Below are 15,714 nucleotides of genomic sequence, written 5' to 3'. Positions count from 1 at the left end.
CTGGAGAATTCATGTCTTTACTGATCCAAATGTGGGATTTCTGTTTTTCTTTGGACTTTTCTTGATTTCAGGCTTTTAGCTTTTGGAACTTTCTTTGTTTCTATGCTTTAAAGTGTGGGTGACATGGCCCATTCTAATAAGCCAAAATATAGTAAATAGTCTCTATTTCATGTTGCGATTGTTTTTAATATTTTTCGAAAAAGAATAAATAGCGAAAAACGCGATATAAACAACGAGGACGGCCGCCGGCTTCACGCATTCCGCCGACTTCGCGCCGCCCTGTTTGTGACGTAACGAAAGGCAGACAACATGGCTAGCACCGATAGCGAAGCACAGAGTTATGCTACCGTCTTCTATTAGCGATTTATCATCAGATGAACAGAAAGATGAAGAGGAAAGTTGCGGAGATTATCATGATGATGAGTCACTTTTGCAACCGTATCAATTCGAACCCTTTTGCGAAAGTGAGGAGGATATAGCAGAAAGTAGTAGGTCTAGTGATGCCGATGACGATAGCCAGCATGGCTAGACTCCAGAACACAAAATTTTTATATCAATATATATACCGTATATATATTAAACGTCAAACTCACTCTCTTTTGTGCCAGCTTTTCGGTCACAGATTTTCTCTTTTTGTACTGGCTGCTGCCAGTGCTGGCGTTTCTGTTTCGGACGTCCCCACTAGCGATCTCTTGAAAATGGTGGGGATTGCGTTCGGTTTCAATACTTTCAATACTGACATGCATTCCCATATCTTTCATGAGCTGTGGTGTTTCTTCAAAACAGTCTGCCTCAAAATGTTCGCTGCATAAAGTTGACGAAGCAGTTGGCACCCAATTCGCCCTCGTTCGCTGCACTTGTTTTGTCCATTGTTTCAGCAGCGTTTCTTGTTTTGGGAATTTATACACAGATACACTTTCACTAGATGTATTGCTACATCCAGCTGCCACACAACGACTTGGCATGTTGATGATTAACAGATTTAAACACGAGAGAAACGAAGACTACCTGTTTTGTTTACATGCTGTCCGAAGTGGAACTGCGAAAGTCAATGCCTTTCGTGACGTCACAGGTCATATCGAGGTCACTTCCAGCCTGCGCTCTTAGCGGCAAATTCAAATCTCTGATTCCTTCGAAAGATGTCTATTATTCATATGCTTCGGATTTTTTTCGACGCTAACTATTGGTATCAATAGAATCAGCGTTTAAAAGGCTTTTTTATTTGACAAAGTTGTTCAAAGCATGGCATCCACACTTTAACTTCCAAACGGGTTTATCTAAGACAATCTGATTGTTTTTCATTTGACTTTCTAGGAACTTTCTGTTTCATCTTTGAGGATTTGGACTTTTGAAAGACTTTTAGCTGCAGTTTCATCCTTCGAACCAGATGGATCTGAATCTAGAGTCAAAGATTCTAAGGAAATCATGGATTCACAGACATTTGATTGAATTTCTGATCCAGACAATAATTCTAAGAATATCCAGCATGCATTTGGAAAAACTCATAAGCTTCTTGTGGAAAATGATGAGTCATTGTAAAAGCATTCTATGAATGCTCAGAAAACTTCCTCTAAGGTTGTGGTTGTTTGGAGAAGTCCTCCTCTTCAAAGAAGTTCTCCTGACCATCTTCAAAGCCACTTTCTGCTTTTTCAAACGCTACTGTTCAACAAAAACTTGGTTTCTGCCACAAAACCAACCTTAGACACTGAAACAGAATGAATCCAATGCAGAAATGTGTTGACACCTTTAATTCAAAGCTTCAATCAGTTTGAATCTCATGAAGAACATTTCAAAAATCCACATTTGGATCAGGCGTCTTCATCAGAGCACAACTCATGTTTCCAGGACTGTGACTCACCAATATATCCTCATTTCCTTTACACAATCTGTTTCCATCATTTGGATTTTTCATAAAAACTTGAGTTAGAAAAGAATTGTTGCCCCAAAATGTCCAGTTTGAATAGTCTACAGTTTGTTGTGTTTGGTTGCTAGGTAACAGGGTCTTTAATGTCTATGATGTCATGGTGGCTTCCAGACTTGAACTCCTGAATATGACGGTAAACATTTGGATTGAACAAAAATGGGATTGAAGCTCATGCTAAATCCTGATCTCAATGCTGAAAAAACCTCCTCCTAGATTCTGGTTGTTTGGAGAAGTCCTCCTCTTCCAAGAATTCCTGAAAAAAGCCCTCATTTCTCCTGACCATCTTCAAAGCCACTTTCTGCTTTAGTTTAGTCCAAACTTGCTTTATGCTGACAACATTTACAGCTTGAATCCATCTGAAGAATCCAAGGAAACAAACCAATCTAAGTCTGCATTCATGCCACTTCAGAACCAACAAAGCATTTTTCCAGGACGCTGACTTACCAATAGAACTTGGGATTTCCTTTGCAGAATCCTTCTCCGTGTGTTTTCCTTTGTTTTTCTCCCCAAAACCTAAAGCAGAGATTTTTGCTGAGCTGCAGAACAAACGTCTGACTGCTTTAACCGCCGTTGATGGTTTGTTGTGTTTCCCTCTATAGCTGCTATGGTCTTGCTATGGTTGCTAGGTAACGCTGTCTTTGATGATGATGACGTCAGAGTGGCCTCTAGAATGGACTTTTTCTTGTGTAACCAGGAGCTGTAACCTTTAGGGCACTAGGACCCAGAAAGAGGTCCAGGCAGTGACGGTGTTCAGTGACGGACTGCGCAGCCGCACTTCCTCCAAACGCCACTATTCATCCAGCGCGTGGAGCGCCAGAGTCCAAACGGGCTTAAGGCGCTTTGATAAAGCGCTCTGGAATCCAGCTATGGTGTGCTAAACGTCAGGTCCAGAACGGAAGATGCCATCAATGAAGTCTGTCTGTCAGCAGCAATCCAACGCTGATGGGGTTTAGCTTGTGGAGGATTTGAATGTTCATTTGCTCTCAGGTTGGTTCTGTGCTGGAAGCCCCAACCCTCAGTTCAGTCAAGTTAGAAAGATGCTAACCAGCTGTTCCCTCTGTCACCATGGAAACACGTACTGCTATAAAGTCGGACAGGATTTTCACGGAGCGGACTTCTAGACGTGGAGGATAAATACTCCAAGATGAATTCATCAGACATGAATCAAACAGTCTTTTCTACATAGAACAGAATGAAATCCACTGTGTTTTAGCAGCGTCTGTAGCATCACAGAGACGGTGTTCCACCAAAAACTGGGACCTGTCACATGTTGTTTCCTGGTGACAGAGCTGCAGCTTTAATGTCAATGATATAGAAGAAGAATCCAAAACATTGGACTGTTTTCATGTGATCACATGGAAGCAGAATAGACCTTTTTCGCAAAAACCGGAAGTACGTCATCAACGTGTAAACCTAGTTCCGGTTTGTGCTTCGCTGGCGGAGGAATGGCAGAGCCTAGAGTGTTTTCGAAGAGCCTGAGTTGTGTTCCGAAGTTCACCAGCACCGATGTGATGAAGAGTGTGAAGATGCAATCGTCCACTAAAGGAAACAAATTGGACATGGGATATAAATTCGTCCACGAAGAGTTTATCCACCATTACCAAGGTAAGCTTCAGCTAGCTTTAGCCATAGCCGCATCACCGGTAACTCTGTGTGTTTACGTCAACTGTAAATCCTGGTGTTATTAATTTGTAATATAAGGCATCGCAGTGAATATGTTGTGTGTATGTTTAAGTGAAAAGGCATGAGATTAACATAACACCCAAAAATTTGGTGAAGCTGTAAATAAGAAATGTTAAGTTGCCCGTATGCGTGTTCATTTTGCTGCGGTTGCGGCACTTTCTTCACTTACTAGTATTATTTTTCTGAAAGTATGGTGAGCAGAAGTCCTCTTTTCCTGGACATGTCCTCTCTTTTGATACTTATATAATAAAATAACATTGAACATAGATGAAATGTAATTATATTTGCTTCATGTATGCAGCTCTGAACACCAATTACTCTCGATGAAATATCTCACAAACTCACTTCACTCCTCTTTTTTACAAACTCAAATCTGGTCACCCTATTGGCAGTTATAGTTTCATGTCATTCTGACATTGATGTAGCAACATAAGTATGTCCTAATTTTAACCTATATAATTTATTGTGTCTAGATATCACTGGACGCAGAAAGTGCCAACCTGAAAGCTTTCGTCTGCAGTTGTGTGGCTGCTAAAGGATTTTGCAATCACATAGTTGCCATCCTGTTCCAGACCGCACATTATTCACAGCTGGGTCTGCAGGCTGCTCCACCCCCCTGGCTTGCACGAGTGGCTTGCAAAGATGGCACAGGTGGGTTTGTGATCATATTGTCATTATTTTTTAAGAACGTATGTGTATCCATAACAACTCTAAATTATTATAAAAACACCCCAAGTAGTTACTACAGACTGTAATTGCTTTCTGCCTTTTACTTATAAGGGAATCCATCCTGAACCGGTTAGTGAGCTGATGGTGCAAAAACCCAAAACAGTTGGCAGGGACGGTCTGAGGTCCACACTGTACAAGGCATACAGGTGATTAACTTTTTGTTGCTTTGTGAGCAAGTTAAGTTTTTTTTTTTTTAATCTTATGACTAACCAAATTATGGTTACAGCAGATATAATGAATTAAATTGAAATGTAGTTATGCACTTATGTCTAACTTTTGTGTGTTGTGTTTCTCTTGTGTAGGACCACAGCCAGATCCATATGATGGCATCTGGAAGCAGATTATGCCAGGTGCAGCCCCAACCTCTCATGGTTGTGTTGGATGGGTTTCTGAGATGGAATGAAAGAGAACTTGGATATATATTGTGGCAAATGCATGAATGCATACCTTAAATTACACTTATCTTGTCTTTAACAATCAGTTCAGCCTTCTGTCTTACTGTTGATCTGTAATGTTATTTTTTATTGTAAATGTTTGATGTTATTTGCATACCAAAAAATTAAACGAGGCACAATTTTGACCAAAATTGTTTTATTTGTTCATCTAATTTTTTTGTGTAGTCAGTCACATTTCAACAGAAAAATATTACGAATATAACAATTATATTTAATTAGATTTTAAGAATATGTGGAAACACTAAATTTTTCCATACTATTTGCACATTATACATTATTTACATACCAAACATTAATTCACTCTTCAAAACAAAAAAGTCCATGATAATTTGCCAAAACACGGCGGTTAAGCCAGATCTGATTCACACTGCCCATCAGTGTGAGCGGCACAGAGAGTTCCTGATGTGAAAGGACTTTATCCTACTGATCACTCTTTCCACCATAATTCTGAGGCGGGTGATGGCTGCGGTTTGTTCCGTTTCCTCCTTGCTGAATTGAGCTGAAAGCTTAAAAGGTGGAATGATGATCTTAGATCCAATGTCAGTTAGGAGGTCTTGAACGAGGAACTTTTGTCCGCCATGACATCGTCTCCTGGCTCCAGCAAAGGAACTTGGCTTCTAAGTCATGGATGTAATCAAAGCCTCATCCAGAGCACCTGTGAAGATAAAGAAATTAAAAATCAGTCTTAATATATTAATGCTACCTTTCAACACAACACAGTAATCATGTTTTGAAAAGTATGTTAAGTATTTAATTACAAATACATTTCATTTATTTTTGTTAAGGAAATTACAAAATGACAAAATGCTCAAAAGTGATTAAATACATGTAATTAAAATAGGTGAGAGCATGAACATCTTTTATTAAAAATATTAATTTGTTCAGGTAGAAATGCATGTATCCAATAACGGTACACATAGTTGACTAACGTTAACCAAACACATTATGAACAACCTTACCTGCAGGTGGGTGTGTCACGTAGTCGTGATCCATCTTTACTGTCTTAGCTTAGCCACCATGTCGCTAGTATCTTCACAGCATAGCTGCATAGCCTGACATTTGAGGTTCTGTCATATTCTGACTCCCTTCTCAAAGGATCAGTAAAGTTGTTCCAAGGGAAAATACTCGGGGCAACACCACTCTTCAGGCGACGAACGACGCAGCCGCACCACAATCCCGGAGCGAAGTTAGTAAGTGCCGGCAGCAGAGGGTGCTACCTGTGTTTACATTAAAACTATGCCCTTCATCTCTTCGGATCGCCTATATCCATTTGGGTTTCAGGTTTAGATCCACAGGAAAATAATGAAATGAAAGGTAAGGCTGTTTTTGGTTGGAAGACGAACAGCCTGGAACGCAACAGAGACTGCAACTCTTCGACTCTGCCATTCTTCATATCCGCTGCTACGCTAACAGGAAGTTGTTTTACACGTCATTGACGTATTTCCGGTCGAAAAATGCGGAAGTGTGAAAAGGTCTATTAGGAAATCTCTAGCCCTGTGTCCGAATTACCGCCCTAACCCCTAACTACTAAAACCCTATATAGTGCGGCACTATATAGTTCTCTATATAGTTCTCTGAATTTTCAAAGCAATTCGGACACCCGTGCTCACTAGTTTTCTCTTTCGGGTGTTTTCAAATGGCGCTTGGCACGGAAACAAAGTGGCGCATTACCGCCACCACCTGGTCTGGAGGGGAACTACTTCTATTTAACGCGGAGAATGACACCCATTTGTCAAATTAAATATATAGTAAATATGAACATTTTATGAAGACTATTTATGAATCTGCTGTGTTCTGATCATGGAAAATGTGGCTGATTTATAAATAATAAAATTACAAACACATTGGTGGTGATTTTATGTATTTGTTGATAAATAAACCCCCATGTTATTACTCCATGGCAATATTTATTTTTGTGCCGCTGAACGATTTACGGGCTCTTGCAAGGAGGCATTTTTTTCTGTAGTTTTCTCTTCTACCTTTCTGAAAATAGCTTTATATATGAATCTGTCCGTGTTCCTGGCAATAATTCAACCGTTTTTCATGGGATCAAACCAAAAACGAGCAGATATGCAGTATCACAGGGCGGCAAGGAGAAGCAGACGTCTCAGAAGATTTCCTCTGGATGCCCTGGCCAGACATGAACAACTTGTGAGTTAAACTTAAAGTTTTTTTATTAGTTCAATTTAAGCATTTGTCACTAATTGTGCTCAAGGTTACACAGCCTGCTGGGTAAGAGTTTAACATTCTTTTTCAACACTGGATTATGAGTTGTATAGTGTAACTACATGAAACACTTGTGAGATCAAAGTTTAGTATTTTTTATTCAGAGTCAAACCATATCACTTGTTTTAAACAAAAAATACTTTAATTTTTAAATATTTATGTAAAAATCCAAAAACCCAGCCAAAAAAAAAACACGAGATTTTCCAGCATTTATAAATACGTCATAAACTAAAATGTAAGACATCAGAATAAAATGAAAACTTCAAAAAATCAGATTTAACTTTCTCAATGAAATAATTATTTTTCTATTTTACAGGGTCTTCCAAGTCTCTACTGCTTTGCCAACATAAAGGTGTCTGTCGTGGCCCTTCACGCTGACACTCAGTCCGACACAAAACCAGACCGGCAGACCTGCAGATCGGTTGACCCGCAGGACCATTGAGCATCTGGTGGAGCAGCTTCGGGTTCCTCACACTCTGGGGGGGGGGGGGGGGGGGGGGGGGGCACAGGAGACTGAGGTCCTGGTGTTTCTTTTCTGGCTGGCATGTGGCACATCATACAGTGTGGTAGCCAGGGCCTTTGACATGCCACGGTCCACTGTAAGTGACGTTGTCCACAGGACGTCAGACCGCATCCTCCAGCTGATGAGCAGGGTCACCCAGCATCCAGTGGGAATGAACTGCCATTAGTCACCTCTGGTTTTATAGCAGCTTGCTTGGTCTTCCACCTTCCAAAAGGTCGTGGGGAGCATTGAGGGCTGCCACTGAAGAATAAAGGCCCTAAAAGAAAATGCAGCTTGTTATTTTAACAGGAAGCTTTTTTATTCCTTTCAACTGCAGGCTGTATGTGACTCTAAGCCAAATTTAGAGATATTTTTGTTGGGAATCAAGGATCAGTCCACAGTTCACAGGTTCTACGTAAAAGCCCAATTTATGTAAATCAAACATTACCCACCTGAAGGATCCTTTTGGGTGATGGTGGGTATCCCTCATTGCACATCCCATCACGCTGCTGACACCCTACAAGGAACCCATGAGGAATGCGGTTCAGGCCCGTTACAACCAGCACCACGCCAAGGCACGCTCTGTGGTGGAGAGAGAGCATTTGGCAAATGAGGAGGAGAGCAATATTTTTGGGGGCACTGGAAGTAAAACCAACCTTTGCAATGAAAATCATTGCCTGCAGTTCAGTTCTGCACAATCTGTGCATCAGAGAAGTGGACTGCTGGGAGCCACAGATGTTGAGCCACACCAGGAACCAGTAGGACGGGTAAAGTGGCGTCCGCCTGCGAGGACAAATCTCTGCTTTCCTTTCAGCTCCAACTGTGACACACATGACTCTAGAAAACCAGGATTATTGTTAAGATGTATAAAATAAATGTTAACATATAAAACGAAAATGTAAATATGTACATTTGATATTTATATGAAAATCCTTTTGAGATTGTTAAAAATGGCTCAGATTTAAATAATACATGTAAATAATTCATTTTTGTTCCTGCATTTATTAAGCAAATTGCAAAAACAATGACGACGTTACATTTTGTGAACAATATTTTAAACTCAGGTAAGCTTAACAGACTCTCCTGTCACTCTTTGTCCCTTCGTGCTCTTTCCTCCTCTCCTCTTTCAACAACAACCTTTACCCCAACATGACAACGATTACAGTTTAATGATAAATAAATACAAATCTGATCAAGTGCTCTTACTCCCATCCGGCACGAGCTTGACTGATAACAAACAGGCTATCTTTCTACATCCACATATGGATCAGATTTTCCTTATCCTCGTCTGTCCCTACATATATAAACACATTTTAAAAATGTGTTAATAACTTATGACTACGGTTAGAACTCACTGCTTTTTGATGTACTATCAACAGCGTTTGTTTTTAGCCTTCAATGCTAATTCGCGCTAGCGTTAGCTTTAGCATTACCGAAATTGATGAGCTTCAAAACAATGTAGATAGTCGATTGAGGAATATAACATATTAAACAAGTCATCTTACGTATTTACAATTATATTTTACAACATATACAAGATACTTTTAAATATACTTACATTTTAAGTCCTCTTTCTAGCGCAACCGTCCGACATCTTTGAATAATTCAAACGCAGTGTATTGTGGGTTACACGCAATGCATTCTGGTATGAACGCAGTGCATTCTGGGCAATATTCGCCGATCGAGTGAGCATCGATCCACACTGGTTTTTCGTAGAGAATTCTGGGAAATTTCTAGTGCACATGATTTTTTTTTTTTTTTTTTTTTTTTTTTTTTTTTTTTTTTTTTTTTTTTTTTTTTTTTTTTTTTTTTTTTTTTTTTTTTTTTTTTTTTTTTTTCAAACTTTATTGAATGTAAAAAATCAATACAAAATAATGTTCAACATTGAACAACGAAGAAACAAGCCAGGGGGTTTATACATTTTATGCATAAAGATTGAAACTAATACACAGATCTAATGTTTTGATGGCGTTCTTATTATCAGAGTTTCTTATTGTCTTAATGTATTGTTTGAACTCATTAATAAAGACTGAGAAATGAGGGGTATGATTCGTTACTTTTGATTTATGAATGTGCCATTTGCATAAAAACAACAAAAGGTTAATGAGGTACAACTGTTCTTTTTTATGAGATGGACAGTGGGTGATGCCAAACATAATATTTTCTAAGTACAGGCGGAAGTCAGGGTCAATGTGGGCAGAAATGAAATGACAAACTTTAGACCAGAGAGTGGTGGAAAAGGGACATGACCAAAATAAATGTACAGTATCTTCAGGGTATTCTTGACAAAAAGAGCAAGTAACATCAATATCTTCCTTGAACCTTTGTAGATATAGTTTGGTTGGATAGAATTTATGGATTAGTTTGAATGAGATTTCTTTCACTTTATTGGTTAAAAAGTATTTTGCTGGTAAATTCCAAATCTTTTTCCATTCTAAATGATAAACTAAATTATTCCAAAAAGAAACTACGTAAGGAATGGAGACAACATCCTTCTGGAAGAGTGAGCGTATACGGCGATTTGTGTTACGTGAAGAAGAAAAACAAATTTGGCCTATTTCTATTTTAGTCGGATCAATTGGCAATAAAGTTGGACTTTGCAATGATGAACTTTTGAATAATGTAATAATACATTTAGGAATTGCTTTCAAAACAAAGTTAAATTCGGTTTTTGGTATTTTGATGGAGTATTTGAAGCAGAATTCTTCATGTGACATTAAAGCTCCGTTTGAATTAAACAGCTGATGAACCAAAAGGATGTTTTGATTAAACCATGATGGATAAAATAAAGATTTATGTCTATAAGTAATGTCTTTATTGTTCCATATGTAGTATCTGTGAGGAGAAAAATTGTGTTTGTAGATGAGTGACCAGGAAAGTAACATTTGTTTATGGAAGGAAGAAAGCTTAATTGGGATCTTTTGTACATTATAGTTACAGAATAAAAGAAAGTTTATGCCTCCTAATTTGGAGAAAATGTAATTTGGTATGAAATTCCAGATTGAAGTTGGATTCTTCATAAAATATCTTAGCCAATTAATTTTAAATGTATTATTTAATGTGCAAAAGTCTAGAAAGTTAAGACCACCCTTATCATAAGTGTTCATTACAACAGTTTTTTTAATGTAATGATTTTTGTTCCTCCAAATAAAGTTAAATAGAATTTTGTCAATGGTTTTCAGGACTTTTTTGTCAACATTGAGGGATAAAGCTGCGTACGTTAGGCGAGAGATTCCCTCAGCTTTAGTTAGCAAAACTCTGCCTCTCAATGATAAATCTCTCTGGAGCCACTGGTTCAGCTTTGTCTGTGTTTTATTAATAATTGGGTCAAAATTTAATTGGCATCTGGCTTTTTTATCTTTAGAGAAAGTAATTCCTAGGTAGGTAATGGACTCTTTCACTGGAATATTACAGATAGAGAGGACGTCGCAGTGTTTAAGAGCAAACAATTCACATTTTTTTATGTTTAAACAGAGTCCAGATGCAACGGAAAAATTATTAATCAGATTAATGGCTAACGGTACCTGAGAATGATCTTTTAGAAAGAGGGTGGTATCATCAGCTAGTTGGCTGATAGTGACTGTGTGGTCTGCTATTGAAATACCTTTTAGTGAGCTGAGTTTTATAGAGTCAGTGAGGAGCTGGGTGCAGAGGAGGAATAAATAAGGGGAAATAGGGCATCCCTGCCTGACTCCTCTTTTTAGTAAAAATCGAGGAGAAGTCCCAGCATGAAGTTTGATAGAACAATTTCCTCCTGCATACATGGTTTTAACAGCTCCTCTAAAGAATGGACCAAAACCAAATTTTTCTATCGCATGGAGGATGAAGTTGTGTTCAATTGTGTCAAAGGCTTTGTAAAAATCGAGAAAAAGGATAAAGCTTTCGTCGGGACAATAATCTGAATAATCAATTAAATCAAGTACTAATCTGATATTATTTGATATGTGTCTATTTGTCATGAAGCCAGACTGAGTCTCATCTATTATATGATCCAAAACCTTTTTTAACCTTTCAGCGAAGATTAAGGCAAGTATTTTATAATCATTGTTAAGCAGGCAGATTGGACGCCAATTGTCAATGAGGAGTAAATCCTTTTTAGGTTTGGGTATTAATGTTATAAGGCCCTGGGTTAAAGTAGGAGGAAGGAAGTTGTTGTTCAAGCTCTCCAGGAATAAATGGTGGAGGAAAGGAGAAAGTTGTTCGGAGAATGTTTTATAGAATTCAGAGGTTAAGCCGTCTGTGCCTGGAGATTTATTTAATTTGAGGTGTTCAATAGCTGATATAACTTCATGTAGCAATAGTGGTTTATCACAGAATTCCTTCAAATCAGACTCAATTACCTTGGTGTCTGTGAGAGATTGTAAGAAGAGATTAGAAGTTTCTTCACAATATTTAGATTCATAAAGTTTAGTGTAGAAGTCAGAGCAGTAATTGGCTATTTTTTTAGGATTATCTGTAACATTCCCATCAATATTTAATTTTTGTATTGAATTATTTTTAGCATTTTGTCTTTCAAGGCGAAAGAAATATGCAGTATTCTGCTCTCCTTCCTCCATCCATCTCCTCCTGCTTCTTATAAAGGCTCCCTCAGCTTTTCTTCGGTACATGTCATCCAGTTTATTTTGCAGATTAATTAAGTGTTTTCGCTCATTTTCATTTAAGTCAACAGGAGATTTTTGTGTTAAAGATGTTATTTCTGAAATTAAGCTCTCCTCTTCAAATCTTTTAGCTTTAGCAAATGAGCTTCCATATGTTCTAAAATATTTAGATAATTCAAATTTTAGAAGTTCCCAATTTCTGCTAAACTGTTTTTCTAAGGAAGCTTTCTGCCAGAAACGTTTAATTAGTAAGCAAACGGTTTTGGACACCTTATCATGTTGCAAGATAGAGTTATTTAATTTCCAGTATGAATTTCTGTAACAAGTGTTTGGATTTAAAAATATCTGTATTGAAATAGCTTTGTGATCAGTTAAAGGAGTGGTGAGAATTTTCACATTTATACAATTTTCATCAAGGCAGCTTGAAACCAGCCAAAAATCTATGCGAGAAAAGCTGGTCTGGGATTTATTGCTCCAGGTAAAAGAATTTACATTAGAATTCTTTTGTCTCCATATATCTACTAACTGAAATTTCTGCATGAATCGTATTAAACTGGAGGCCATAGAATTACTAGTTCTAGGAGGCCATCTGTCTAACAGACCATCCAGAGCAACATTAAAGTCCCCTCCCATCACAATCAAGGCATTTGGATATTTGGATAACCAGTGTAGAAGACGAGATTCTAATTTCTCCAACAATAAGTCATTTTCACATTTTGCGTTGTACCCATATATGTTTACAAGTAATACAAGAGAATCATTAGTATTAAGGACCAGAACGAAGAAATGACCTTTAGGATCCCCATCAGAATGCAATACGGCTCCATTGAAGGAGTTTTTCAAAACAGCAGCACCTGCTGCTCTTTCTGAGCCATGTGATAACCAGATATCGTTACCCCACTGCGCCTTCCAGAACTGTACATCATCTTTAGTTGAATGTGTTTCTTGAAAAAAGGAGAAATCGGTTTTCTGTTGCTTTGCAAAAAGAAATAAGGCTTTTCGTTTGACATTCTGTCTCAACCCCCTGGCATTAAGAGAAAGAACAGAGAACGACAGTGTAAAAAAGAAAAGAAAAAACTATAGAAAAAGTACTATAAGAGTAGAGAAAAACTCAAGTACTGAACAAATAACTATCTCTATCCCATTATTAACAGCAGAGCTATATGGGTTAATAACAATCTCTTTGTTCGGCAAAAAATATTTGTCAAAAATTGGCCATTAAAAATAAGGGAAGAAGGATACAGAAAACAAAAAAAGCATTTAAAAAATAGGCCATTTGTAAAAAAAGGGAAAATATTTTTTGTCTTTTTTTTTTTTTTTTTTAATCTATTTATTTTTTATATGTTTTTAATTATTTTGAATTATTGCTATCCTCTTTTTACCAGCTCACATATTTGGGAAAGTGTGCAAAATCACCTGTAAAAGTTCAACATTTGAAAAGCAAAAGCCCAAATCAAACCAGACCTTTTCAAGCTTGCCTCAGTGAAAAAGCGTGACAAGTCTGTCCTGGTGCTTGCAGAGCATCCTAGGTGGAAGAGGCCTCTGCAGAAGATGTGTCCATTTGGGATTGGTGAAAGTTTTCTGGTCGTACTTCTTTGCCTTCTATGATGACACGAATACCTGCAAAATGAGCCTTTTTTCCTTCTTTCTTTGCAGCCTCAATAATGGGCCACAGCTTATTTCTCAGCGCTTTGTCCTCAGAAGTCAGGTCTTCAGCAAATCTCAGTTTGTTGTTTCTGAGGTACTCGCTCCTTTTAGCTGCTCTCCACAGAAGATCTCTGGTCGATATGGATGTGAAGCGGATGAATGTCGTCCTCGGTCTGTTGGTTGCTCCTGTCTTCTTTCCGAGACGATAAGCCATGTCGATATCCCCTGTAATTTTTTCCTGAGAACTGGGAATCACAGCACAGCAGATGTTGGTGACTTTGGCTTTGATGTCTTCAGGGTTTCCCTCCGGCACACCGTGTAGTCTGAGGTTCCATCTTCGACCATATCTTTCAGCTTCATTAAGTTTATGCTGCAGTTCTGATATTTTCTGGTCGTATTTTTCATTTGCAGTTTTGACTTCTTTCATCTCCACTTTCAGAGTTTCAACTTCTGCAAAAGCAAAGTCCAGGGATTTCTTCAGGCCCTCAATACTTAAAGTATTTTTGTTGATGAGGCCTTCTAGATTATCAGCCCGCGTGTTAATTGCGTCCAGAATGTTGTTCTGTAATTCTGACAAAGACATTTCAGCTTTTTGCTTTTTTTCCTTAGGTTTAACTGGCGTATCTGGAGTAGAGTCAGGCGGCAGACCGGAGCTAGTGTAGTCATGATCAGAGCTAGCAGCAGCTGGAGCCGAGACAGCAGTTGGAGAGCTAGCTGTTTTCTCAATATCAAGAGGAACTCCGAACTCCATACCTTCTTCACGGACGGTAGGTTCTCTTCCTTTTCGTTTTGTGTTTAGGTCGCTTGGCTTCATGATGAGCTGGAACGGGTTTCACAGGCTGCAGTGTAGCCGGCTTAGCTTAGCTTAGCCGTTTTCGATGTAGCCGATTTAGCTTAGCCGTTGTCCAGACCCCCAACAGCGGTAATAGATAGATTTAGAAGAGAGGTGGTTTCTTTCAAAGGCTTGGAGATTGATCTTGGTTCCTTTAGATTTCTGTAGCGTGTACTTCTGTTAGTTAAAGTTTGGTAGTAAGGGATAGAGGATAGTTTCTTCACTTAACCAAAGAGCGTTGCTTCTGCATCGGTCGCCATCTTGACCGATCTCCCGTGCACATGATTTTTGAACTGTAGATTTGGACAGCACTACAAAATGGCGACCGCACTATATAGTGCACTATATAGGGGTTAGGGCAGTAATTCGGACACAGCCTAGGAAATCTGTTTTATTACTCCAGACCAGCTGGTGGCGCTAAAGCACCATGACGCTGTTAGCCAAACAAAGAAGAAGAACAGCACGAGGCGCTGGCAGTGTTAGCTCGTTAGCAGGCTAGCAGCGTTAGCTCGTGTTGAGAGGACGGCTGTGTTTTGTTGGGACGTTTGTGAGGTTTTTGGACAGAAAGGACGATACGTGGTTCGTGTGGGAACTCTCAGCATTTTCCAAAGTGTCGTAAATGAGTGAAGGAGTGTTGAACGGAAAGACAACGTGGATTGCTGTGATTGTGAGACTAGCAGATGATCGATCGGAGCTGCAGTGAAGAGGACGGCGGTGTTTGTGGGAGTTGGAGCTGAAGATCGGAGCAGGAACCATGTCTTCCCTTCAGTCTCTGAGAGAGTTGATCAGCGAGCGACTAGCTGCTGCTGCTGAAGAAATCTGCAGACTCTGTGAAGGAACCATCGTCCAGTACGAGCAGGAGCTCTGTCGTCAGCGCAGACTGCTGGATGTCATCTGGAAACCACAGCTGCAGCTACACCACATAGGTATGTGACCTTCATCAGAGAAACAGAGAAGCCTTTAGTTCATCACTCACTATTTTCTCCTTCAGATTTGGGTTTTATTGAGTCTTTATCAGCAGCTGATTCTCTGTTTTCTTTAGTGGATATCTGGGGTTTGACCTTTCCATTAATACAGTAGGGATCACAAGACAAAAGATTTTAAGGCCCAGTCAGAAT

At 38.9% G+C, this 15,714-nt stretch overlaps 1 protein-coding gene and 2 long non-coding RNA genes across 4 annotated transcripts in view; 2 read left to right on the top strand and 1 right to left on the bottom strand.

Moving 5' to 3' along the window:
• The first annotated feature begins 2,609 nt into the window (after nucleotides 1–2,609).
• On the top strand, nucleotides 2,610–4,922 carry LOC144988105 (uncharacterized). The gene is made up of 4 exons (XR_013651894.1): nucleotides 2,610–3,529; nucleotides 4,081–4,258; nucleotides 4,388–4,482; nucleotides 4,639–4,922. It is a non-coding gene; the product is annotated as an uncharacterized LOC144988105 (long non-coding RNA).
• LOC111949053 (uncharacterized) lies at nucleotides 4,911–14,870 on the bottom strand. The gene is made up of 5 exons (XR_013651914.1): nucleotides 9,078–14,870; nucleotides 8,176–8,356; nucleotides 7,972–8,101; nucleotides 5,751–7,796; nucleotides 4,911–5,446 (listed from the first exon to the last, which is right to left on the bottom strand). It is a non-coding gene; the product is annotated as an uncharacterized LOC111949053 (long non-coding RNA).
• The window catches only part of LOC144986810 (uncharacterized), a 508,483-nt gene continuing 507,639 nt past the window's right edge, over nucleotides 14,871–15,714 (top strand). The window contains exon 1 of one of the 2 annotated variants that reach the window (XM_078935012.1): nucleotides 14,871–15,522. In XM_078935012.1, coding sequence (XP_078791138.1) covers nucleotides 15,351–15,522 — 172 coding nt within the window. In that variant the 5' untranslated portion in view covers nucleotides 14,871–15,350. The remainder of the gene's footprint in view (nucleotides 15,523–15,714) is intronic. The other variant, XM_078935014.1, reaches the window with a different exon arrangement.

This window comes from Oryzias latipes, chromosome 2 (assembly GCF_053564925.1).
Source record: "Oryzias latipes strain Hd-rR chromosome 2, Olatipes_Hd-rR_3.1".
NCBI lineage: Eukaryota > Metazoa > Chordata > Actinopteri > Beloniformes > Adrianichthyidae > Oryzias > Oryzias latipes.
The sequence above is the reverse complement of the archived record's forward strand: the minus strand, read 5'-3'. Positions and strand labels throughout refer to the sequence as shown.